Below are 26,796 nucleotides of genomic sequence, written 5' to 3' on the forward strand. Positions count from 1 at the left end.
TGGAAAATTTTAGCGCTTTCTGTTGAAAACAAATACACTGACTATTAAGACAAACTGCAGTTTCACAGCCGTACATTTTACTGTTGAAAAGTCAAGTCCCTTCTGTGAAGTACACAATCTTCACAGATTGAAATTAAAATGAAAACTAAAAGTCTTTTGAACAAGATAGTAAAGAATAAATTCATAGTTTACACACATTTCGTTGAAGACAACCAAAATGCATTACCATGTTAGGCTGGTTAATTTCAGCTCTTGTCTGAAAAAGCTAGAAATAACGAATGTAGTTAGCACCCGCTTTTACACGGTGTGTAAAGTTCTTTTTTTTTTTCTTGGTAAAGTAAAGCCTTGTTAATCCTCATCTGAAAACTCCAGGTCCTCCACGAGATCTTCATCTCCTTCTGTGAGCTCTTTCAGGTCCAGCTGGCTCAGTTTCTTTGGAGCTTTGTTCTTTGATTTTTTGGACTTCTTTCTTTTACCAGCATCATCTGTTGATTTACAAGTTTGTATATGTTATTAAATAAGCATTTTAGAAGAAAACATCTTGTTTTAAAAAGAACCCTTTTACAATCCCATGAAGTAGACAAACACAACACGCGATAAGACATTATCCAAAACGCGTTTCTTATGGCTGGGGTTTCACTGACCTGGTTAGCACTAATCTGGGTCTACCGTACCCAAGGTAACAACAGACAGTTCACATTTAGTGCTATCTGAAGGTCTGTAAAACCTGCCATTATTGGTTTACCCTTATAAAGCAAGGAATAACTAGCTCTTCATAGTTTCATAACAGCAAAGTAAAAAAAAAAAAAGTGTGGTTTGTTCTGTACAGCCATACATTACTGAGAGTCTATTTGTGAGGGAGGGTCTCTGATGTCATGGAACCTTTAAAGAATAACTTGGCATGGCTATTAAATATTATAGTACTCTTAACTAATGGATTCTTCTTGTTGTTTAGAACCACTTTGTATGTTGGTTTCCGTTTCACTCTTCACATCCTGGTGATTTTTGTAAAACTCATGAGTTTAAAAGCACCCCTGTATCCTCAACAGAGCTCTAAGAAGCATATCTGATCTGTGAGTATAGCTGGTACACCACAGTGTAAACACTCTCTCGACCCCCTGCACCACTCTGCCCCAGAACACACCTGAATCTTCCACGATGGAGTCGTCCTCATCACTCTCTCCCTCCTCATCCTCATCGCTCATATCCGACAGATCCTTCAGGAAATCTTCATCCTCGGACACTCCCTCCTCCTTTCCTGCCTTCTCCTTGCCTGTTGTAAATCAAATACAAGGATAATCCACTACATTTGCTGCCTTTTATATTCCCTTTGGAGCACATTATGGAATAGATTCTAGAACTTGGAACACATACACTCAGAAAATGGAAAACAGATTTCTTCCCGAGAATTTCATACAATTATAATGCTATACAGTTCGATCTACTAGTCAAGATGCACAATAATTAGTTTGTTTCAAAGTTGTTTACATATTTAAAAAAATAAATAGAAAACATTTGTAAGTAGAAATGCTTTTGTTCATTCAGGTTTTCAAAATGAACCAACGCTCAATCTCCCACACAACAAACAGCATGATGCACACCTTTATTTATTCGACAGTGCAGAGCTCCCTTGTTAATTCTACGATCAGTCTTTTACAGTAAAAGTACAGTGAATGTAGACTTTAAATAACTACAAAAAAAAACAAAACTTAACAAATCAAAGTTATTGTCCTGAAATCTCTTAATATAACAGGTCTAAATTATGAAGGAGTTTCTTTTTAGGGTAATCTAAAAATTCTAGAAGTACAGCCACTTTAACAGAAGTGTATGGTGTTTAGTTTTCGTCCTTTATCACAGACATGCCTAAACCTCTTCCTCATATGTTGCTATTGCATGCAATTCCCCTCCCCTCAAATATCAGGTGTTTTTCTTTGAAAACACAGAAGAAAGTTAAACTGTGCATCTGACGGTGTTTTGATCTCGCAAAACATTTTGTCAGCATCCTGCGCTGCATGCTCTGTTGATTGGCTGGGATCCCAGAGGCGTTGCCTTTTGGTAAACATTAGAGGAAAGAGGCTTTTCTAAGGTATGTGGAAGTAGCATCCTGTGTGTTGGCTCTCAGCAGCCCTACCGCTCATCCCAGTAAAGAGAATCGGACACTCATTATCAGCAGCATCTCACAGCCCGGAGAGCTCTCCTCTCCAGCACATTAGTGCAATGCTGCTGACAGGGTCCTGACATATCTAAGAGGAAAATGGAACAGCTGCAAGGGGGTTCATCTGGCAGGAGCATGTTCCGACTGGCTTAAAGGCAAAAGGTGTTCTCATGGCTGATGTGTTCAATGAGAAACTACATTATCCACAATGTGACTTGCCATCTATAACATGCCGTTTCCTTAAAATATTTCTGCCACTGCTTTATGAAAAGCGTGGTTCAGTTAGAAGGTATGCAACATCCGTTCTAATGCGGTACTGTAGCATAATATGAAATTACCCCAAAATAAATTACAAGAAATTTGATATCAGAGGCAAACCCCTGGTCTCCTTTGAGAATGCTAAACTGGATTTTACATTCAAATCTAAGATGTCTGTTCTAAAGGATGAGCACTCCATACAAATGAAACAATAATGGTTTACAAACTCCAATGTCCGATTTATGTTTTGATATTGAAACTTAAAGTTCAGATCTGAACACAAACTAACATTTTGTCAGCTGAAAAGCACACAAAATATCTCCTTAAATATAGTTAGCCCAGGGCTACAATGTCTCAGTTACAGACAATAAATAATACTCTTTATATTGCAAAACAAAAAACTAATCTTTCACTGGTCCGTAAACACCACCCTCGCGTTCTGGGATGATTGCTCCAGTTAAAAACCACTTCAATGTTATTGTCCTCAATTTGGTTACAAGAATGTGAACTGGCAGCTTTGATATAGAATACAGTGCACATAGGTGAATACAATCTAATTAGCCCATTTCTGGTAAATCCTCATGGAGAAAACAGTAAAGCAATACAAAAACAATCCGTGCTGGGGGATAAAAAGTCTGACCCTGAAACTAAGATTAGAAAACTACTGATAATAAGACGCATTAGAATTCTCTTTACTAATAATAATGATAAAAGCATGTGTTAAATTGTTCTGTGCATTACCTGTAAGCAAATATGGTAAATAAATCACAATAATTAACATTAAGATTAAATAATTATGTGACCTATATCAACTGTCAGGAAACTCATTTCCAGACAAACGTCAGTAATACTCTAAAAATGTAGGCAAGTTGTTCTGCTCGGCTGCTGTTTCATGATGAATGCGTTCCACTACACGCAGTACAAACGCTTCTTTCTTTACAATCACCTCTCTTTCCTATTACCATTTCAAACAATCTCTGCTTTTGAAATACGTTTTATGTTGTTTCAAATCTAACAAATTAAAAGGACATTCGCATTCTGTTTTCTAGACCGTGGGTTCGTTTCGCAGCTCGCAGATACCATAAGCCATTGCAGAGCAGTTTTTATTTAACTTATCAGGAGGGCTTTCAGACTATGCAGCAGAATCAGATGCTCTGGTCCTTCAACATTAAGCGCAGTGGTTTGGTATGTCGAAACAACATTTCAAAGCTCCCCCTCTTTCCACACAGCTGAATATCCCAACACTCCCTTTAGACGTGTCTCTACCAGAGAATATCTTTTCGCTTTCCCTCCCCTAACTTCGTACCGCACAGAGTCCCTAATTATTAGCTGCCGCCCCCACAAACCAGAGAGCCCAAAATCAGAAGTTCCGTAAGCTCTCACCAGGCGACGGCTACATGAAAGCCTTAATTGTTTTCAGAGCAGTGCTGGAACATTTCCGAATGACAGTTTGCTGTTCTCAGTTAGACAGGGGTCTGGACAGCGGTTGAGAAGCAACGTCTGCCCAAACCCGCATGAAAACAGGACGGACGGGTTCACTGGTAAACAGAGTATGGAAAAACAACTCCAACTCCTTTCCTTGCCTGTCTGCTTGCTTGCTTGCTCGCTCGCTCTCCCTCCCTCCCTCCCTCCCTGCGGTATCTATGACAACTATTTGATCAGCCTACCACCTACTGGAGCTCAAGCGGCTGCCAAGACGGAGGGTGCTATGGATCACAGAGAGGGGGGAAGCAAATCCATTAAATTTCGTGCAGCAGGAGTGGAGCATGGGGCGCGTAGATCTTTCCGAGCCAACTGTGTTGAATTACGAACCCCCACAGGGATCCAAGCCTACCAAAGAAAAGAGCTTCCTGTGAAAGCGAGGGCTGGAGTGAGTGTCTCTCAGGCTGTGCCTGAACGTTAGTGGGGACTTCAGAGAATGGTTACCAGATGCAAAAGAGGTGGGGGAAGCACAAACACTGGCCTGGGTCTGTGCCCTGTACATGACCTAGCAGAGCACAGACCTCCCGGAGCAGGGGTTAAAGACTGGAAAACCTCATTATGCCGACGTTCACAAATGACAGACGCACCAAGGAGTAATTTTATTTTTTTTTTTACTTTTTAAAATGTGATTTTAATGTGTTTTTAAAAAATAAAAGCTTTATAATATATGTATTAAAATACTTTTCATGACACACGAAAAAATCCTATAGTTTTAATTTGGCTGGACTTACAACAGCAGAGTGCAGGTTGTTAATGTGAACTGAATGTGAAGCAACACCTAAGCAAACTGTACTGTTATCTACACAATATCCAAAAGCAGATAGGACTTGTGTGCATTCTAGCAGGTTAACATACTGTATTTGCACAAACCAAACATACAATTAATGGGTTAAATGTTCTCAACACATTTTATGCACGTGCAAGTAGCTATCTTTTTAAAAAAGAGGAACCATCGCCTTCTCAAAAGTACAGGTTTTCCCCTGCATAATTACCTCTCCCAGTAAAGTTTAGATTTAAATTGCATTAAATCTCATGCTTTGAAGCTTTTGCTCGAGTTCTGGTAAGTCTGCGGTATGAGTTACAGCCCCCTAGTGGCCATCCACGAGAAAACAACCTGTAACATGAATCTGAAGTTCCTGTAACTCTGGTGGTCTCCTGTTTAAAGTCTATGGTCAACAGCAAAACAGTGTTTAGAACACAGCAAGACTCCTAACACAACGAAGACTAAGTCTGGCCTTGACTTATGAGACCGATAGAGAACATGTGCATCAAATAGACCTGGAAGGAAACTCAATGTTTACTGCTTCCCTTGTGCAGGTATCCCCTGCGCACAAATGCTGTCATTTCAAAGAACACACTACAAAACTAATTCTATGGATTTTGAACAGGGTATCGAGCATCTTGATAACTGCATAAATATGTGGCTTTTACTTTTAAAAGAAGTTTGGTTAGTTATTATTTTACCTTTGTGTTTGACTCCCCCGCTTTCATCCTCAGAGTCACTGTCTGATTCAAAGAGCTCCTTAAATTCTTTTTTGTCTCCTTCTTTGCTTTCCTGCATCTTCTTGCGTTTGATCTCCGGTAATTCCAGATCTTCCATCTTAAAAAGAGAAAAAGAGGCCTGTTTATTCCCTCACGGACTCCAATCATATTTTCAAAGAAAAAAATACCCTGGCCCCACATTAATGCACACAAATAAAATTTGGATAATATCCCTTCAACAGTGTTTATATTCCATGCTGTTCTGTGATGTAATTTTGCTGCAGTCACAAATCTACTAGGAAATGTGCAACAATCCTAAATTTTATTTATTTATTTATTTTTACATTGCACAAATGGGAATAGCACCATAGCACTGCTGGCCAAATGTTGTAACTGCTGCAGGGAAAGGAAAAATCATGTTCAAATTACCAGCACACCCCTAGTATTGTGGGATACAACAGAGGACACATTAATCTTCAAAAGTTCCTAAAAACAACCCCAAAACATTGTAATTAAGCCCAGACCCAGATCAAATCTGAAAAGTACCCGTTCTTTGCCAGAAATCTCCAGCTGAATCTCCTTCTCTCTAAGCTTCTTCCAGTGGCTGTAGTACTTGGTCAAGGGGGTACCTTCCTCTGTCGTAAATTTCTCCCACGCTCCCTGGAGAACCATGCAGAAGCACAATATTAAAGACGAGCGATTAAACTGAATACTGCAAACAGAGAAGCAGGCTATTGGCATTCCAAATACATGCGTATGCAAACAGAGTAATGGTGGGGAACAGTCAGACCTCTTTTCTTGTCGAGATAGTATGGGCAGACCTTTAGCCACAGTGTTTAAACAGCAGTAGACTCGATATTATTCGAAAGTATTTTCTTGATGTTGTACACATGTTGATTTATACAGGTAAAACTGGTAACAGCACTCAGTCTGAGGACTTCTTGTGACGGGTGTACTGAATTGCGTGAAAATGAAAAGCGTTTTAACATGTTCATTCTTGAAGTTTAAACTTTTAAGAAATTAAAAAGGACACCTAGCAGCACCAAAACCTGCCTGTACAAGAAGACAGTATTATTCTAGCTTCTAATCTGTAGAGCCCTTGGTTGCAGTTGCTGCTTGCAAATGGAGCGGGAGACGAAACAAATATCACCAAAGACAATACATCAATTATGAGCCATAAAGGTTTCACCCGACAACACTGGAGATGATGATGCATCAGCTACGCATTTTAACATGAGATTAATGGTGCGGCATATCGGTCTGTGTTCTCTGCAAAACTAAATAAGAGTATCTGTACCCTCACTTAAAAAACGAGGCAGAAATTTACAAGACAGGTTGACGTTTCAAAGAAACCATTATTGTTTCTGACAACGAAAATAATGCTGAAGTGCAGGGATTTGGGTGCGTGTTATTGCAGTAAAATCACTGGTGAAGTCATTGTTCACAACACCGTCAAAGCCGTTATCTACAGACATCAACGCCACCTTCAAAATCCCTATCGACTGTACCAATTCTAACTAGCTCTGAACTGTCAGAATGGCCTAATTAAATGTTGAAATGCAGCCATCTCACATTTTGAAAACTTAAACCAACATTATGAAATGTCAATATGCAAACAAAAGTAGCAATTGTGAAAATGTACACTGGCTGATCTGCTGCACCTAATACTGGACTGATCTACAGGGCTACCACTGCTACTTGGGCATTAAATAAGCATTGACTCGATCATGAAACTGTCGCTTGTGTGGTCCCAATGCTTTAACATGATTTGCTCTTACCTTCCTGGCACTAATTGCAATTAAACTACCGTCTGCAATTTTACCAACTGCAACTCTGAATCAGAAGAACTCAGCCAACTGGAACAGGGGAAAAAAAAAAAAAAAAAAAAAAAAGAGAAGAAAAATCTCTTCCAACTTTCCCCTACAGCTTTCCGTTGAGGGTATTGATCGGGTCAAATAAGATTACCTGACCTCCAAATCCAATAAACGGTAATAGATTGCCGCTTCAGTCGCCAGTTATCTAAACTTATTTATAACAATTTACTGCGCGGTTACAAAAAAGAAAAGAAAAATGTGTTCTGAAACAGCCAATCCTTAAAAGAGAAACACACCACGCTGACTTTCACTGACAGAATATTAGGAATACATAATAAATGTTTGGTTTCCTTTTTGACTAATCAATTTAAACCCAGGAGTTGCTAGGCTATTGTTGTTAGCAGCAGCTAGATTAATTTTTTTTTTTTTTTTTTTTTTTTTTTTTTTTTTTTAACCCTTTCATGCATGGAAACTTCATATGGGGACTGATGTATAAAAAAAACCCTCTTCTAGTCTAGGGGCATATGAAAGACACAAATGAATGATGACCTCATACAAGGCTTCTGTTTCAGTACCAGCAACGCTGGGGCAAGGTCTCTTTCAAATTCCCATTTTCAACAAGCATCTAACAAAATGTTTGCAAAACTTATATAGCTGACAACTGGTTCATATACGTTAATCAAACACTTAGAGGTGGGAGGTTTTGATGCAACGTTAAGGGGAACAAGTGTGTCCTCACAACTGTGTAGATTACAGCCGGTGACAGCAAGGTTACCCTGTAACAAAAACAGAAAGACACAGCTAAACACACTGAAGGATACCTCCTCCTATTTGCAAACCTCGTGAGACACAAAATGACCTGGTGCCGAGCTGTCTACGAGCAGCGCATGACACACCTTCGAAGATTTAGATTACACGCAAAAAGCCCTTTTAATTTCATTTTTAAATATTTATTAATGCATTAATCCTAATAGGATCGGGGTTTAAGGTCTCCAATGAAACCTGCCATTAAAGTAGTTGCAAATGCAACTGCGGATGTTTTCAAGTGTAACTCAAGTCCAGCTAGGAGCCGCGGCTCACTCTAATCCTTTAAATGTAGCAGGGCACCGAAACCTTTTTACATCAGTATTACTGTCAGGCCAAAGAAATAAATACCAAGACGGATCCACGTCAGTCTGAACTAGGACATGGATCACTGCCGACTTGCTCCAAATTCTTTATTTTTAATTTTGATATACCAGTACATGTATATAATTTCAAAATCTGTTTTTAACTGCAGAGCTTATTGATTTTATTTTATTTTTCAAAAATGAGGACTGAAGTGTGCTAGATGCAGTAAAAACAAATGGCAGCTGCTAACACTATAACCTATAATTTTATGTTTAATAATGTCCACACACAGTATGACTGATCTTGCTTTCAATATGCATAAGTGTGCCCTTCATAGGAAACTCACAGTGGGATGCTGCAGAGAGTTCAAAGTGTTTTGCTAGTGTTTTAACCCACGGAAGCAGATGTGTAAAAACAGGTGGTCAGCACTTGATTATGATGTCTGAGTACAGCGAGCTCAGCTGGTCTCAGACACATTTTCCAACAGGGGGTGGGAGGAGGTCTGGGGGAGTCAGGACCGCCTGATATTTGTAGAGGAAACCATGACTGTCTGTGAGAACCATGAACTGGACAATGGAAACCATCTAAATTACATGGGGACTTTCCCTGCAATTTCTTTCCTTCTTAAAACTTATTACTTCAAGCCTCTGTACTAAAGGTGAAACTTCTATGTAACTAAGTCAACAAGCGCTTTGACCAGCGCCTCTGTTACAGTGACACACTCTTAGGTGTTATGGATGCTTGCTGACTACTGCTTGTTAAACTCCTGCTGCAAGAAAACATCAACGGAACATTAATGCTGTTTTTCTGTGAGACCCAAAGGTTTTTTTTGGCCCCCGCCCCCCAATATACCGATCCGTTAAGTATATATCTGTGGTTTGTTGGTCAATGCAAACACGAACACAGCACAACATACAAACACGGGGTAAAGTTCTACACAATGTTGAAAAGTCAGCCTTGCAGGCGTCAGGCACACCGTTTCTTTGCAAGGGTTAAATCATGTTCTAATGCCCTCCGCTGAGGGAGCCTCTGCGGCTGCAGACTGTCCGACTTTCCAGAAAGGAGAACAATGTCAGACTCACCACAGCCACCCGGTCAGCCACACTGAACGTGGCTTTCTGTCGCCTGCTCATGATGTGGGCAGAGTTTTCCTGTATTTTGTCCAGCAGCTGCCGGATCTGCTTGCAGTAATTGGCCACTTTGCATTCCTTCAGAAAAGCTTTCAGCTGCAGCAGGGGAGAGACGGAAAGAAAGAAGGCAGTTAGCGTAAAGGTTTACTTTCCTTTAATAATTAATGTACAGGACACATATATGGTTTCCTCCCAACTGACTTGCCACCTTTGACCGCGCTTGCACTTTTTGCATATATACTGTGAAGGGTACCTGCAGTGATTACAGGAACTGATTTCCCATATCTAACGCTTGCAACTGGCGTGATGGAGCGAAATCAGACCGCATGTGCACAGTTTGTTTCTTTGTCTGTGAAAAATTCTGTTAAAAAAATAAACCCAAAAAATTCCTGTCTCTAGCATAGTCTGCCAATAGTATTCGCAGAATAACTACATAAAGATGTTCCAAATAAAACTGATGAACTTTTAAATCTAAAACAGGGAACAATAATCCCCTCCCGCACCATTTAATAACAATACAAATATTTAATCACTACACTCATATCACTGCTAAACAAAGTTAGGATTTACAGAAAATCACCCACATGTATGACTGAAGTCACTGCGTTCAGTTGTGGTCACGTGGTCCCCTGACTTTTATTTGATTGGCTAGGCGTCTGCTCGTTATGGAAACAAGCAGAAAATAGTTTCAGAATTAAAAATGAAGGGGGTGAACCCAGCATAGAGCAACCTACGCCCCTATTGCACTCACATTTACCCTATTTAATTACACACAGTCTCGAATTAACAAGACTAGTCATTAAACTACTAGAACAAACACCTAATTCACTTCCCATTTTCATTGCAATATAAATAATAAAGCACTTCAGCTGTTGCTGCATTACTGTGGAATTGTAACTGAGGGTGATACACGCTCTCACCATTACCTCTGTCATTAACCTACCTCTCGTGTACACAACATTGTGAAGCAATGGAATCAGCCATCCTTGGTTTGATACACACACACACATTTTATATATATCATATAATCCTCTTTAGTTAAATAAGGGATTTGACTATCTTAATATTCTATTTGATTACTGATACAACTGTGTGTAAAAGGTATAAAACGATAATTATCCATGTTATATATATTTTTTTTAATGGGTGACATTTTGATTACGTTTTGTAAAGTCACAACAACAAAAAAAAAACTTTAAATTTCAGAATAAAACCAAAAAACTGTATTCCTAGCATTTAAAAAACAGTCCCGCCAAATAAATGTATACACTTGCGGTATGATGTTGTCATTTCCCAGACAACCTTGTCACAACACCCCTGCAACCCTGTTCCCTGCATTGTGAAGATTTGAATAACAGGATACTTAGAAAAAGTGTTTACATATTGCATTACTCAACCAGGGGAATGCATCTTTATTTGCATGCGTTTGCTGGTGTGTGCAGCTGTGTTTACAGTAAACAAGTCAACAACCATGAACTGGAACGTATATGAAAGGGAACAAATCATCATTCCCACACAGCGCTAGTTTAAGCAACTCCACATCAGCCACTACTTCACCATCTCCATTTTAAATACAGACTAGTAAACAGCAATAGGATGTCTTTGTGATTGCTGATGTGACTTCAGATAGTAATAACCATGGTTTTAAACTTTCTTTCCTCCTATTAGCATGAGCAATATTATCAGTGTCCCCACCCCCTTCTTTTCTGCTATATACCATGTGATTCTTTGCTATCTGCAATCAAACCATGTGACCTACAGCCAAGGTCCCAGGTGCATTGATTTAAAGAACTGTACTGTATTTTTAAGAAATGTATATCCAGAACTAAAAAAAAAAAAAAAAAAAATACAACAAGCAGGAACCAAAAGCTATTTTGTTTAGTGTGCAAAGGAAAGCAGTTACCAAACACTGATGTACAAAATTTGGTAGACTGCATCATGATCCTGGGTATGTGAACAATACATGAGTATTATTTTTTAGTGCTTTCTTTTTCATTTATATATATATATATATATACACACATACACATAAATACATACATACACACACACAAGATATAAATCATTTTGTGACTGTGTTCATCTGCCATGCAAAGATAACATTGGCCTGCCTTGTTTATTGACCTGGATTCACACTTTTTTTTTTCCACTTTCGTCTCATTTGAAAAACAAACTAGAATGCATCCACTGAATGGCTAGGGAGCTGTGTAAAGACCAGGCTGTGAAACCACAAACAAGTCTCTTTCACTCTCCTGTGGTTTGAAGCTTGAAGGGCACAAGCCAACTAGCTGAAGCATGGCATGATGACCAGGCTTCTGTTCAGTATATACTGTACAGTGACACCAAAAGGAATTTAATACATCTCTGAATATAGCTTCAGATACCTGATTAGCCTTGCCTGTGAGTGAGCCAATCAAACCAACACCTGAACAGTATCCCCACCCCCTTTAATGAGCGATTCTAATGGGAATAAAGCACTGCTCCGAGCACCACAAATAAATATATGTAATGGAACTTCACTGATAGAATCACAGAACAAAACTGTAAGCCAGATGTGAAAACACTATCTCAAAGTAAGTGAAATGTCTCATTAATGCAGCAAGAGGGTAAAAATCTGTGGCAGTGAAGAGGCTGGTTTTTACTAAACCCCTATAAAAGACCTTGACAGGGTTTTCAATTAGTTTTGAAGTATGTGGCACTTGCAAGGCAGTCGGGGGCACCCATGACATCGAGGCGCGTAGTGGCGAGGGCAGAGAGTGTGGGAGGGGGGTGCATTCTGGCACATTTTTGCATGGTTTAAGCATGCGCTAGACTAGTAGAGGTCTGCTTGTAGTGTCTGATAAAGTACTTCATTCGTGCAATGAAAGGGCTTTATTTCAGCACTGCTCACAGCAAGGCAAGATCAACACAAATAACATTTTCCTTTTGGAGCATCAAGGCCCCTGCAGCACAAGAAAAATAACTAGTAATTGCTTAGAAAATCGCTGAAATGGTCTGATGCAAAATATTCTTTCACTCAACTTAAATATATCTCTACTGCTTTAAATCAAACAAGCTATTGAGCAGTGTGCACAACTTTGGGGCCAACACACTAAAAATGACCTTTGGAAGCTATAAACAAACTGGAATGTAAGCAAAGTCTCCATTCTAAAGAAGTTGAGAGCACAGACTGCTGAAATATGGAAGAATGCAGTAAACATCCATATATAAATCAACACTAGCTTAAATATTGTCTTTCAGAGATTATCCTTTCTATTTTATGAATTATCTTTTGATACTGAAGCTATTTATAAACAGTATTTGGTGATTATCATTAAATACTGGATTACGGTATTAATGAAATGTACATACATTTAATACAAACTGCGCTACAGGTGTATCATATTCTGACATTCAAGTGAATGGGGAGTAGTTGATTAAAATGTTGTTATTTTGGATATAAACAACGTATATTTAAAGCTAAAGCAGCAGTATTAACCTTTGGGTGCTTAATTATTTCATTGCAAGGAGCACAGCACTTTTATAAGTTTGAAGTAATGCTGAAAAACTAGTTACCACAACCCAGTTCCTCCCACATTAAATATACCAGTGCATGCAGAGGTCATGCTCTAGGCCTTTTCCATTGTCCCAAACCACAGTCAATATCCTATTCATTTGCCTCTCAGCACCAACTGAAGAGCTTATTTGTGGTTCTACAGTCAGCGGTGCTTTTGCATAAAACCATAGAACCTAAAAAACAAAATTAGGGCTTCCCATTCTGATGGCTCACTAAGGTATGTATGTTTTTTTTATTTAAAAAGGTGTAGTATCCTGTTGAAAACTGCTTATGGGTTTGAAAAGAACACAAAGACGAATGGTTCTTTGGTAGTGCCAAAATGTAAAATACAAAAAAAAAAAAAAAAAAAAAAGAATTACGCTCCCTTGGTTTATTTTTGGAATTGTGTTTTTTTCCTTTTCTGGCTTTAAGAGACTACTGTTGCTAAACGCGACTGCTCTGACCACTAACACAGATGCGAACATTGGCCAGTTGCATTTCCCCTTAGTTTTCTTCCCCTGAAGTGTTTCTTCAGTTTACAGGTGTTGCAGAAAGCTGCTTAACACATTTAAGTCTACCCTAGTTAAGGGAAAATGTACCCTTGACCTTAAACTTAATACTTTAAAAGTGTTTTATGCAACCAGCCCCTGGTCTATAAAAAAAGAAAGAATTCTACTAACAATAAACGATAAGAGCCTTGAAAAAGGTTTAAAAGTGCATGTAAAACCACTCTGTGGTTTAAAATCCATAACACAGTGCCCAACAGAAAGACATTTTAAACAGAAAAACAAATGAATAAGACTCCTATTGCATACCAGGTTTTAATATGAGCTTGAAAAGCCACCGTGTATATGGTAGGTAACAAGCTCAGGTGTGTCTTATTATATTTATAGTAAAACCAGGAATGGATCAAACTGATATGCACTCGGAGACTTATTTCTATTCCAGAATCTCAATATAAGAGGAACCACTCCGACTGGTAGACAAATGGCACTGGAAAGGGAGAATGTTCAGATTACAGCATTATGCTTTTAAAAGTAACCAGCCTGTTAAGACCGCCTCAGCCAAGGGTGAAGCGAGGGAGAGCTAATTTATTTCTCACGATGTAGACTCTTGATGTGGGTATGCAATATAATCAAAACGCTTAAAAACTTCCTTAGAAGCTGCACTTATTCACATGGTAACTCACAAACCAACCGCACAGGTGACACCCACACTGTTTGAATGAGAGCAGTCAGACACAAGATGCAAACACATTGAATTAATTCAACATTTCTTTGGGACGTTATTTGAGGATTACTACTATAAACCCAGACCAGACAGCCACCTGTATAACCTGAATAGCACTCATAACACCTGGGCAATTTCTAATTGAAGTTTGAGTCGCAGTAAGTAACAAACACAGTAAGAAAACTTCCACAAGTGCTTTGGATTTTTTTTTTTTTTGCAATCTGAAAATCAGACGACCTAGAAACCATGAATAAATGACGGAAAGCCAGCACAGCCACAGCTGTGTAGTTTTACTGTAAGCCTCACATATCGCTCAATAGGAACACATATGTTTGTACTTTGTTTTGGCACACAGCTGAAGGATGTGGCTGTTTGAGAAACCCAACGTGGAAAAATATCTGGATCTGACTCAAGATGCAGTGTCATGAAGGGACAATATAAGACCTTCCAGCAGGATGTGTTACAGCTTGGAACCAAAAGCACAGAATGGGAGTCCCAGAGGCAACTACAGCTATGGGCAAAAGTTTAGCATCACCTAGAATTTTAGGATGGAGACAGAATTAAAAATAAAAACTATATGAACATAATTTAGATCTTTTATTTAACACAGGCAGATATAATTGTATTTTAGTGCAGAGCTAACTGGGATAGTGGGTTTACTGTGTAACACATAAAGGTACCTGAATCACAGCAGGAAGGGCGAGCTCTGGAAACCCTATGCTGCAGGCCTGCGTGTGGAAATACTCCAGTATGAGATCATAGAGCTGCTCGATAAGACCGTCCTGAAATATGAGAGCAACACACATCAAAAAACAAAATCGCAGTACAGTAATTTAACAAAGGGCACCACAAAACAGTGACCACTGAACTGAAGGGCCTGCCCTCAATTATTTTATATACTTTTTTTTATTTTTATTTTTTTTACTTTGTTTCAATTGAATTTGTCAAACCTGTAGAACAAAGTATATTTACAAGGACAAGACTCACACTCCATAGCATTTGAATCATTCTACATTTTCCTGTATTAAACACACCCAGCCACAGAAGTTAAAAAGTACAGATGCGACTTTCTACAGATTTAAAATAAAGCTTGAAATGCAATGAGACTTTGATTTGAATCCATGCAGTCTTGCTGACTGGTGTCTGAACACCCTTACACTGTCGTAGGTTACCAATAGAAATGTTTTATTGTGTGTTTTTTTTTTTTTTTTCAAACCAACACCAATTTCAAACCGTGCATAAGCAAGCAAAAACCTTTTCATCAATAAAAACAGTAAAAAGATTCACTGAAAACCCCAAATATAATCACCTAAATAGCCTTGACCAATCTCCCGAGCACAGGAAGACATGGCAATGCACTACATTTCCGTGTTCTAATCTCCTCATCCTACTAACTATGCACTAGATCACAAGTCACAAGGTGTTGAAGGTGTGCTTCACTTACCCTGAATGCCTTCTCCTGCAGATTTGCATTAGACAGCTTTAAGACCACAGCAAAGTTAATAGGTCTCACGCTCATGCGACCAGGCTTCTTGTTAAAATCAACTTGCTGCAAAACCTGATAGAAAAAAAAAACAAAACACCACATGTGCCTACTGAATATAGATGCTGACTAATAAGAAAAAAAGAAAATAGGGAAAGATTTATGCTCCAAAAGCACGGATGTATATATTAATTGTCTCATTCAAAAGCAAGCCAGAATGCTGGGAGTTATAGATTTAACAAACAAACACAATCTGTGGGACAACTGCATATCTATATAGGAGAGATACATCTATATACATTATACAAGTTAGTTTTCCAAGTTAGTTTTAGTGTGGTACAATTTGTTATATGTATATATAAAGATTAAAATCAGAAGTATTCAGCAGTTTATCTCTTTAAGAAATGCACTGCAGTACGAGTCGAGATACAGATATTTTTGAACACGGAGCACGCTTAGTTCGGTATGCAAGTGTCGGATGTGGTGCCGGGCTGTGGGAGCCGGGAGGAAGTTGGGTGTGCAAAGTGGTAACGTCTGGACTGGGTCTGATATGCTTGCAGTGTATCAAAGCAGAAGGAAGCACGTTATCACCGACCCCAATGCGGAGATGAGAAAGAGGAAAAAATAAATAAAAACAGTTTCTGCCACTCTAGTTTTGTGTTCTCAATCTTTTTTCTTTTATAGAAAAAAAAATGGAAGGAAATAAGCGAACGACAGAAGCAAATGAGTAGATGTGCTGCAGAAGGTGGGGGCTCGAACACTCCGCTGGTTTCCAGTCCTAAAGGATGTGGTTTGCAGAGGACGCTCACAGCAAGCGCAAACCACAAGGTCCCATTCTTCATCACAATCTGGTCAAAACAGTGCGCTGTTCTCAACCCCTGCACTGACCACCCGTGCCAGAAAGCTCAGTGTCTCTGACCCTCGCTGCTTTCCGGTGGTCTCGGCTAGCGCCGTCTCAGAGCTGCTGTTCTCACGACAGCTGTGACCACAGATCTGATATCAGTGCTGCGAAGCACAGAGGTGCGAGTGCTTTCTTAAAGCCATGGAAAATGTTGACAGTTTGTAGCCCTCACCACACCTGATAAAGGTGTTGTTTATGCACTGAAGCCTCCAAAAACTGTTTATGAAGCATGCATCTTTTTTTTTTTGAACCTCAGTTTAAAAAAAAAAAAACCCAACCCATTCTGCAGCCCTTTGTGGGTGTTGACAGTCTGTATGAATGTGTTCACACAAGCAAGTTAAATATAGAGGGCTGATAAATATTTTTAAGTGCATTTTTTTTTTTGCTCTGGTGGATTTATTTTTTTTTGGTTAACTTTTTATTTTATAAATATATAAAAAAAGTAATAACATAGTAAAATAAAGACATTCTCAGCTGCTTAGAACACACATTAGGTATGTTTATGCAGTCAGCTGTGTTTTACTATACAGCACTACACTGTCCTAAGAGATCTTGTGAATAGCACTAATACCTAATGTAACCTTAGTGGCAGGTACAGTTACTGAATCAAGGACATTACTAGAAATCAATGCAATTGTGTCTAGCTTAAAAAACACTGCATGCTGCAGTAAAAACAGTGTGGTGTAGTTACCACTATACTGCCACCAGGGGGCGCCGATTGTAACGACATGCTGGGACTTGCACAATAATTATGCTGTAATTAATAATAATTGTAATAGACCTTGATGGCCACAGTTTTCACAAACAGATTCTGAATACAAAAACTTTAAAAGTCCTGTCGGCTGGCTTTTGGGAGAACAGCTCCTGACAGGGGAACACAAACGACTCAAACCTTTCACGCAACGCGCTTGACAACATCTTACCTCCAGAAGAAAGGGAACAACAGGGATGAAAGTCTTGGTGCTGTCAGACAACAGGGTCAGAGCCCGAACACAGTGCATCCGGAGAGGATAATACCTAGCTGTGGGGACCAGCCTGGTTAAAAAAGAAAACACAAGCAAGACAGCACGTCACTGTAAGAGCTGCAGTGATACTGTCTGTGTAACAAGACAGCACGTCACTGTAAGAGCTGCAGTGATACTGTCTGTGTAACAAGACAGCACGTTACTGTAAGAGCTGCAGTGATACTGTCTGTGTAACAAGACAGCACGTTACTGTAAGAGCTGCAGTGATACTGTCTGTGTAACAAGACAGCACGTTACTGTAAGAGCTGCAGTGATACTGTCTGTGTAACAAGACAGCACGTTACTGTAAGAGCTGCAGTGATACTGTCTGTGTAACAAGGCAGCACGTTACTGTAAGAGCTGCAGTGATACTGTCTGTGTAACAAGGCAGCACGTTACTGTAAGAGCTGCAGTGATACTGTCTGTGTAAACTGCCTTTATCTCAAGACCTTCAGTAACACTACAGCAAGGTAAAGAATTTAAACTAGGCGTGTGTTAATAGTGATGTGCTTATTGTTACAAGATCTTGTGATGAGTTTTTTAAATTGTGAAGTGGAGAATACTGCCACCTGCTGGTTCATTAACTTGTTATTTTTAACATATTATACTGGATACTAAAAAGAAAATGAAAAGGCGGCAAATTGGCAAAAGTTACAGATTCACACCTAAAAGCTTGCTAGACACACATTCAATAGGATTCATTAAACAAGATTGTCTTATTCTTAAAGCTTAAACTTGTCTATGGTTACAGAAGCAAAAACAGTCAAGAACAATTAGTACTCAACACAATTTAAACAAGTCACGTGTTCAAGTGAATGGGGCCGTTCAAAGTCCAATCTTTTTCAAATCTACTTACTTGACACAGCCTACGATCACTTGAGTTAATGGGTAAACGAGTGGATCCAGGACATCGCTGGGATACAGCGTGCTCAACACACGACACCAAAGGTACAGGCAGTGGATGTACTGCCAGTTATAAACAGGCTGATACGTTTCCTGCAAAAGAAACAGCATCCAAAATCAATAGGATCCTTGCTTACACAACAGCAGCCAGTGTCACAGAGCTCAATTAGCACCTGCATCACCTTACCTAACAACCTGTGCCAAGTGTGAAGTTAAAGAGGCTCTCTTCTGTAGGGACTCGTATGATTAAATTAACACACTTTCACAAGTATTTCTTGAAGCAGATTATAACACATCGTGGCATTACCATTTTCTAGTGGGTGTGTGTGGGTGTGTGTGTGTATATATATATATATATATATATATATATATATATATATATATATATTCCCATTCTTTGGTTTTGTTTAAAGGCTTCTGTGTGTGTTTACACCATGCATGTACAGCTATAGCCAAAACATTTTGAGACATAAATGATGCGACAGAGACATAAATAATATCGCAAAAGTCTACCGGAAGCCATAACAGTAGTTCAGTATTTCGGAATATCTCATTTTTCAACGTGTGTCAGTTTTTTGTCAAGTATATGGATAACTACAAAGAGGTATGTAATTCAACAGGTTACCGTAACGTTATTCAGGAAGTTTCACTCGACTTCAGGAAGCAAAATGAGTTAATTCTACAGGGCAATGCCACAGCTGTACTATACTGTGTTGATTTATATTAAATTCGATACATGACTTTGCAATCAAGTTTGATTTCCCAGTGTTTTGTTAAGTTTGCAGTTTCCTGGCTGCGCTGTTGAAGACGACATTGCACGGAAAAGTATTTCAGCGCCTCAAGCTGACAGTCAGGAATGATCAAAACAAAGAGCACAGCTATTTAAAGCTACAAATATCAGGGGAATCCGATTCTGCATTCTGCATACCGTCAACACCATTTATGAGAATTCTGTAACACCTTTACATAGAAGCATTGTATACTGAAAATGCAGAGTCAAAAATGTACAAACATTTGCCAGTTCAGCGATCAAGAGTGAACCAATAAGCAAAAAATGGAAAACCCTACTGCCCGGAATGAGCATACCTTTTTCTTCATTGTCATTGCATTACGAAGATGAATGGCCAGCTGTCTGATGTATATGAAGCCGTGCTGGTAGGAAACCTGTGTGTCGAGGGCATACATTTCTGTCAGGGTCCTTTGCATGAAGTTGATCATTGGGAGGACGCTCGGAGAGGTAAACTTGCAGTTCTTCACGTAGGCGATGTACATTTGCTGGAAAACAAAACAAAGAATGTCACTCAAAGTTTAGGGCGCAAACTTTTTCACATCAATCCCCCACCACAGCTGTAAATGTACAATTGGAGCCATCACAGCATCATGAAAAAGATAATCACAACGACCTACATCGACTACATGCACAAACCACTGGTTAAAAATATAAGCGCTTCAGTAATCTCAGTAATGCTGGCACTGTGTAAGAAATTAATCTCACAATAAAAAATGTCCAACACCACACTTTCCATGTGTATATTTCAATATATAACAAAGACTAGAAGGATAGCTTTAATTATAACCTGAACTGCACTGCTCCCACATATCTGAAGTAAACAGGCTGATTGATTTTATAGAACTTTAAGCATCAGTCCTACAAGTCAATAATGTATATATATATTAGATATATTCATATATATCTATATATGATATTATATATATATCATATTAAATTATTAATTACCACTTTTTCTTGTCTTAACAAGTCTAGTTTCATGAAGTGTAATTTACCTTGAGGCGTGACAGTAAAGGCTTTCTTGCACATGTGGTTTAAAAACTGGAAGCTTGAATTACTCATGCTACAGCAGAGCACAGGACCACAAGCTAGTGTTACGCAGCTATATTTCATTTGCGTACTGTGTATTACATTATTGCAATGTAAAGAATTACTGTAAAAAACCCTATTCGTTTAAAAGTTATTTACAGATTGTATTATGACTCTACCAGGCTACGTATAAATTACTGTACACATACAGGATGTCAAATAACTTGAACCACACGTGAAAGTGTGCCACTGACCTGATCTTTGGTTGTGTCCATTTCAGTTAGAAGGGGGCATTTAAAGTAAGATTGTTTTTTAAAGAATAAAAAAAAAAAACAATTGCAATACATATTTTATATGAAAAGTTGGAACAAGCAAAAGGACGTGAGATAATATGTGCAATATTTATTTTTTAGAAAAAGACAGTCAGTCTTGCCTTTTATCGTTTCAATCCAGGGGGCTGTGCAATGCTTCAGTACAACCCAGCAGCGGCTTAACCCGGCAAGGCACAGGCTGATCAAATCAACCCCGCAGTACAAAAACAGTTTTTTTGTTATTTTTTTTCCCTGAAAACGTACCTTGAGCACTGGATTAAGATACACATCTTGCTTGTGTCTGCAGATTTTATTAAGAGCTAGAAAAGCCAGAACTCGGACTGTCTCTTGGCCTGTACTCCACTGGGTGATCAATTGCTATAAAATAAATAAAAAGACATTTAGCACATTGATAACATAAAAAAGAAACAGCACAAAAATGCATAGCTTCCCTAATGTTATAGGATGTTTGATTCGTGCCAGCCGCCACCTGGTCGTCACATATTACAATTTAAATATTTCGAGAAAGCAAAAATGCCTATGCATCATGTACATGTGCAGCATATAATTGTGAGGCTCCTCTTACCTTTAGGAAGTGTCTGCACTGCTTAGGGAGGCACAGGTAGTACGGTACCATTTGGATGGCATGTCTCAGCACAGCACTTACAACAGAAGCTTCTGTCAAACATGATAAAAGCTGAAAAAAAAATAATTGAATAGATTATGTATTCTGTTACCTGTTTTTAAACAGTATATATATATTTTTTATTTGCTGGTGATGTAGTGAAAATGGTATCCTGGGCCTGTAATTATCCTTGATGTAATCTTCGGTAACGGCATTTGATACCAGTGCACTTTTTTAATGCTGGAAAAAAAAATGCGTCCGTTTTCAACAGGTAGGGATTAGTTCTCTGATACTTTCTGACTTGATACAATAAATACTGTACAAAGTGGGGGCTGACACCCCTTCACACATAAAGCTGATATTCTCTTCTTACCATCCAAGCCACAAATGAAGATGACATGTACAGTACTTTCACTAATGGATTCAATCTAAATGAGTTTTAATCAGAAAGTAAAATTTACCTGCACAAGACCAGCGAGATACATTTTAATGTCGATTTGAGCCTTTTGCCACCGAGGACTAGAAGATGGGAGCACAAGCCTAGGAACGAGGGAGACATTTACGTTTAAATTTATTTGCAAGTTTTAAATAAAGATATAGCGGTCTGCAGGACTCTGAATCTGCTACTGTCACAACACAAACGTTTTGGTGCACTTCATTAAGAGGGCGGTCTCATTGAATGTATAATGTATGAATTATGTATGATTTATAATGTATAAATCATTAAAACAGTCAAACAATTTCACAATAAAAAAACTTAAAACAAATGAATACAGACTTCTGCAGCTGATTTGTAGCTTGAAGTGTCTGTGGAGCTAAACATGGCTGCAGTTTAGTTTATAAGGGACGTCCCTGGCCTGAAATAAGGACGCCTTTTAAAATAAAAAACGCATACAAAGGGTCCTTTATTAATAATTAAAAACTGGTATTAATTCTGTTAAATGCATCATACTTCAAGTTAAAAAAAGCTCTTTCATTGATTAAACAGAATTTCCCAGACTTACTTTTTCTTGTCTTTATTTGGCCTTAGCTGAAGCATCTTCTGAAGAGCTGCAAAAAGGTCTCTCAAACAGAACGACACCAGGGCATTAAACACTGCAAGGGAAAGGTTTACATGGGCTTAGTGAACAACGACAAGAAAATCCCAGCTGTACACTTGCCAGCCACACTGCTGCTGCAGAGGTCAAGAAGAAAAACAGCACAGACTACAGCCTCCTGAAGGAAATCAGTGCATTACAAATGAATCACATGTGAAAATAAAGCCAAGTTTTTATCCACTGCATATCACTGCGCGGTATCTGAACGCCACCCTCATAATGGCAACAGGCTTGCAGTGTTTTCCGATGGGATTATATAGTCACTGTCTTCCAGTGGAGTACGCTTTCTTTAGATGTGTCTTACTCAATTTACTTTCATGTCTTACAGAAACCATTAACTACAGAGTTCTTGCAGACATCATAGAAATGACACCGTGCTGAGCATCCCATCTGAATGACAGACTGCAGCTTCCAAAAACAAGTTGCAGTAATTGGGATTTCCACTAGAGGCCATTAGAATTGGGGCCTTTAATTGTGAACTGCAATAGGAATGACACTGTGACGCCATGTGATGTTATGATGCAGTACGATTCAAGCACACAGTACCTTTACATTTTGTAGCACAGCATTAATTTGCTTTGCTGCATGCTAATATTACCTAGCACTGATTAAGAGGGTGCAGAAGGGTTAGTACCTGAACTGTCCTCCACTTTGTATCGGCCAAGGTCTACTCCATCTCCTTTAGTGGTAGCCACTGCTGCTTTAAAGGCCTGAGTGATCTCCCGGAACAACTTTGCAGAAAGCTCCTTCTGTTAAAAAAAAGAAAACTCAAGACTATTTTCATTCTGAAGCACCAGACCAATGTCATACTGTATTACACTGTGAAACACATTCCATTTTCTAATTGGCTTACAGAGCTGTCTAAAACCACCAATAAACTGCCTCCTCCTAAAATTCTAGAATTCTCTATTCTAAAGTTCTATACAGTAAGATACCATTCTACAACTATTTTAAAATCAACATTATTAATATCAATACAAACCAAGCTTACCTGGACAGCCTCTTTCCACTGCTCCACCATCTTCTCCGTCACCTTGATAACATCTTTTGATTGTTTAGATTTTGGTGCTGCTTCTTCCACTTCATCGTCGTCGTCGTCATCATCGCTTGCCTCCTGTTAGTGACATATTTCAAGGGCTCTTATAATGTATATATGCAATAAAAATACAAACGACAGACTGTCATACATTCAATGTTGAATCTGATTCTGCAAATGCATAGCATTTCAGGGATGTATTATTATACCTCTGCAGACAATGGATATAAATACAACAGTCAGGGATGTAGTATAGCCTTAATATAGCTGTGAGTTTAGTACAACTAACTTTGCCATTGCAGGTACACGTGCTGCAAAATATGCACCATGTAATTTACTGTTTACACTAGTTTCATTATAACAAACAAACAAAAAAGATATGGTTTAATCTGTGTTGCGCAGACCAGTATCATTACATAAAATGATAGCCAAAATCACAAAAATGATCAAGTTAAACAATTCTACCTAGAACCGCCACGTGGGTCAATTTGACCCATGCATTACAGTACATGTTGTTTTTTAATATAACATAAGATATTCTATTTTTTTTGTAAATGCAGCAAACAAGACACGCCCCTCCTCCTCCTCTAGCACACGTGTTTTTTTTAATTATAAAAACATGATTATTTTTCTATATAATGTATTTTTAAACTACATGCGAATGCTTTATTCCATTAATATGGATTAGTTGTAAAATAATAGGATTTCCAATCAAATATAAACAATTAGTATGGTGACATCATCGATACATTATGCAAATGAGTACCGTCGAAGGTTCGAACCTTCCTTCGGTAATGTGTTCCGAACCTCCGAAGGTCAAAATGTACCCTTTGTTGCAGCCCTAGTTAGCACTGAACTTGTACTACCTTACCTGCTCCTAAGGTAACACTGGAAAGTCTGTGAAGCCAGCTGTACAAATGAACACTGCGCTGCTGTGCACTGAAGCCCACAGGAGCAGCACTGCGCACGGAAGCCCACAGGAGCAGCATTGTGCGCACTGAAGCCCACAGGAGCAGCATTGTGCGCACTGAAGCCCACAGGAGCAGCATTGTGCGCACTGAAGCCCACAGGAGCAGCATTGTGCGCACTGAAGCCCACAGGAGCAGCATTGCGCACGGAAGCCCACAGGAGCAGCACTGCGCACGGAGGCCCACAGGAGCAGCATTGCGCACGGAAGCCCACAGGAGCAGCATTGCGCACGGAAGCCCACAGGAGCAGCATTGTGCACTGAAGCCTGTGCTTTCCCATCACTACGTCTTATTTCACAAGCGTTTGTTTGCTGAAATAGTTAGTAAGCATGACAACTAATGACCTAAGCAAAAACAACAATGGATATACAGAACACACATAATAGGATTTTAAAAGGAAGATATTAAATATTAGAAGACTAGTGTAGACAGTATAAAGTCACACATATAATCGATTTAAGATCTGCTTTAGCAATAAGTTAATCAAAAAGCAGCTTACCTCCAAGTGCTTCGGTAGTTTGTGGATTTTACCGTCTTCATCGTCTGAGCTGTCTGAGTCATCGAAGTTGAGCAACGATCGATCGTTGTGCTCCAGAAACTTGTAAAATTCAGGGTCCTTCTGTTTGAGTCTGGAGAGCTGGTCTTTGTGTTCTGAGGCCTTGCCTACCTTTTTCAAATGTCTACAAGAGAAAGGAAAAGGAGTACTTGCAGTTCCAGTTCAAGGCAGAATAAAATCCTTTCAGGTGCAGAAGTAGAACTCTCTCAAGCAAGATATTTTAAAATGACTGTGGCTAATTTCTAAAAACATAGTTATTTATTATACCACCAATCTCCTTCTATAACTACTGGTAGAGGAACCAACAGAAGGTTTGTGGGGAAAGAATCTGTAAGACCAGTGGACCATTCCATGTTAAAAGACAGGGATGGGAAATAAGACTCCGCCTGCAGTGCAGTTTGATCCATTTCTGTCTTTAGTATAAGTCTAAAAAGACACACCTGAGCTTGCTACCTAGAAATTGTGGCTAATCAAACTTGTAGCAAAAATGTGGAATAGGTGAAACTGCTATGCAATAGGGGTTTAATTTCTATCCCTGAATGACATGTGATCAACATTTTTCTGGCAAGCCCAAAACCTTTTAATGATCTAACTTCTGTGTATTGCCATTGCTTACCATTAGTGTGATTGAGGGTTTATCAGTTAACAAACTTGCCGCTTTCAGGAAACAGTGCTTACTTTGCTTGTGTTTTAGCTGTGGGTTTTGCCTTTCTTTTCATATCGCCATTTTTGCTGACTGTTGTTGTTTCTTCCTCCTCTTCGTTCTCACAGTCCTCCTCAGAGTCAAAACCGGAAACAAGAAACTCGTCCACGCTCAGTTCTTCCAGTTTCCTGGTATAAAACAAATCCTAATTTCAGAAAAAAACTCCAGAATCTAATATAATGGAGATGACTGTGTGGTTATTGTTGTTATTTGCAATAGGGTCAAGATCTAATGCTTTCTACAAAGCAACACCACTAAACCACGGAAAACAAAACAACAAATATCCAGGTTTTATGGTTCAGGCCAAACCCCAGTCACAAAACATAAACTTGGAAGATAATGTGACATGATAGCAGGAAACATGTACCTCACATCCACTTGGTTTAAGAGGCCCAGGTTAGGCTGGATCAAAAAAGAGTGAGTTTTTTTTTTTGTATTTTCTGAATTTGAGTTATAATTGGTTTTGAATTAAGTGGAGTAATATGTTCAATGGGCAGTCCTTCCTCCTGAACACAAGTCTCAACACTTCATCACAAATCACCAGGGGGAGTGTGTGAGGGGATTGGTATCAGGGCTCCAACGCATCTAGCTACACTAGTCTTCTAATATTTAATCTCTTCCTTTTTAAAATGCTATTATGTGTATCCTGTATATCCATAGTAGTTTTGCTTAGATCATTAGTTGTCATGCTTACTAACTATCCCATCAAACAAATTATTGTGAAATAAGACGTAGTGATGGGAAAGCACACTGAGTGAGAAGAGTTACCACGTGTCACTACAACAATGTAAAAATAGCACAGTACAGTTTATAGAGCAATTGGAACAAATAAATGACAAACATGACATTGCAAGTTTGTTCACCACCTTTGCAGGTGTATTTATCACATCCCAATACACGGTGGGTAACAACACCGGTAAGTTACTCGACAGTGTTTGCAAAACAGCAATTTTTTTTTCAATGAATTACCGTCCACTTTTTTCAATTTAAAAGCTAATCACCCCTGCAGTTATACCACCAATAGCAAGCGCTAACACATTTCACGTAGTCGTAGTCACAGCTTTGAACTACACGCAACACAGAACCGTATTGTTTAACAGTATTTAAAAACTCACCTTTTACTGCTGGCTGCCATGCTTGCTGAACGCAACGTGAGCGCTGTTCATGTCCCACAATGCGGCGCGGCAGCAGGCC

At 39.0% G+C, this 26,796-nt stretch overlaps 1 protein-coding gene across 1 annotated transcript; it reads right to left on the minus strand.

Annotated features, from left to right (window-relative positions):
• Positions 1-55: 55 nt before the first annotated feature.
• Positions 56-26,794, minus strand: LOC121329101 (nucleolar complex protein 2 homolog). The gene is made up of 19 exons (XM_041274441.1): positions 26,718-26,794; positions 25,578-25,730; positions 24,843-25,023; positions 23,331-23,453; positions 22,974-23,088; positions 22,247-22,337; positions 21,704-21,782; positions 21,204-21,314; positions 20,882-20,995; positions 19,574-19,762; positions 18,441-18,580; positions 17,504-17,615; positions 15,641-15,754; positions 14,877-14,978; positions 9,384-9,527; positions 5,924-6,037; positions 5,360-5,495; positions 1,145-1,273; positions 56-485 (listed from the first exon to the last, which is right to left on the minus strand). Exons 1-19 carry the CDS (start codon positions 26,735-26,737, stop codon positions 349-351), a joined length of 2,304 nt encoding a protein of 767 aa, XP_041130375.1. The 5' UTR covers positions 26,738-26,794; the 3' UTR covers positions 56-348.
• Between the last annotated feature and the right edge of the window lie 2 nt (positions 26,795-26,796).

The sequence above is a fragment of the Polyodon spathula genome, chromosome 16 (assembly GCF_017654505.1).
Source record: "Polyodon spathula isolate WHYD16114869_AA chromosome 16, ASM1765450v1, whole genome shotgun sequence".
NCBI classification, from domain to species: Eukaryota; Metazoa; Chordata; class Actinopteri; order Acipenseriformes; family Polyodontidae; genus Polyodon; species Polyodon spathula.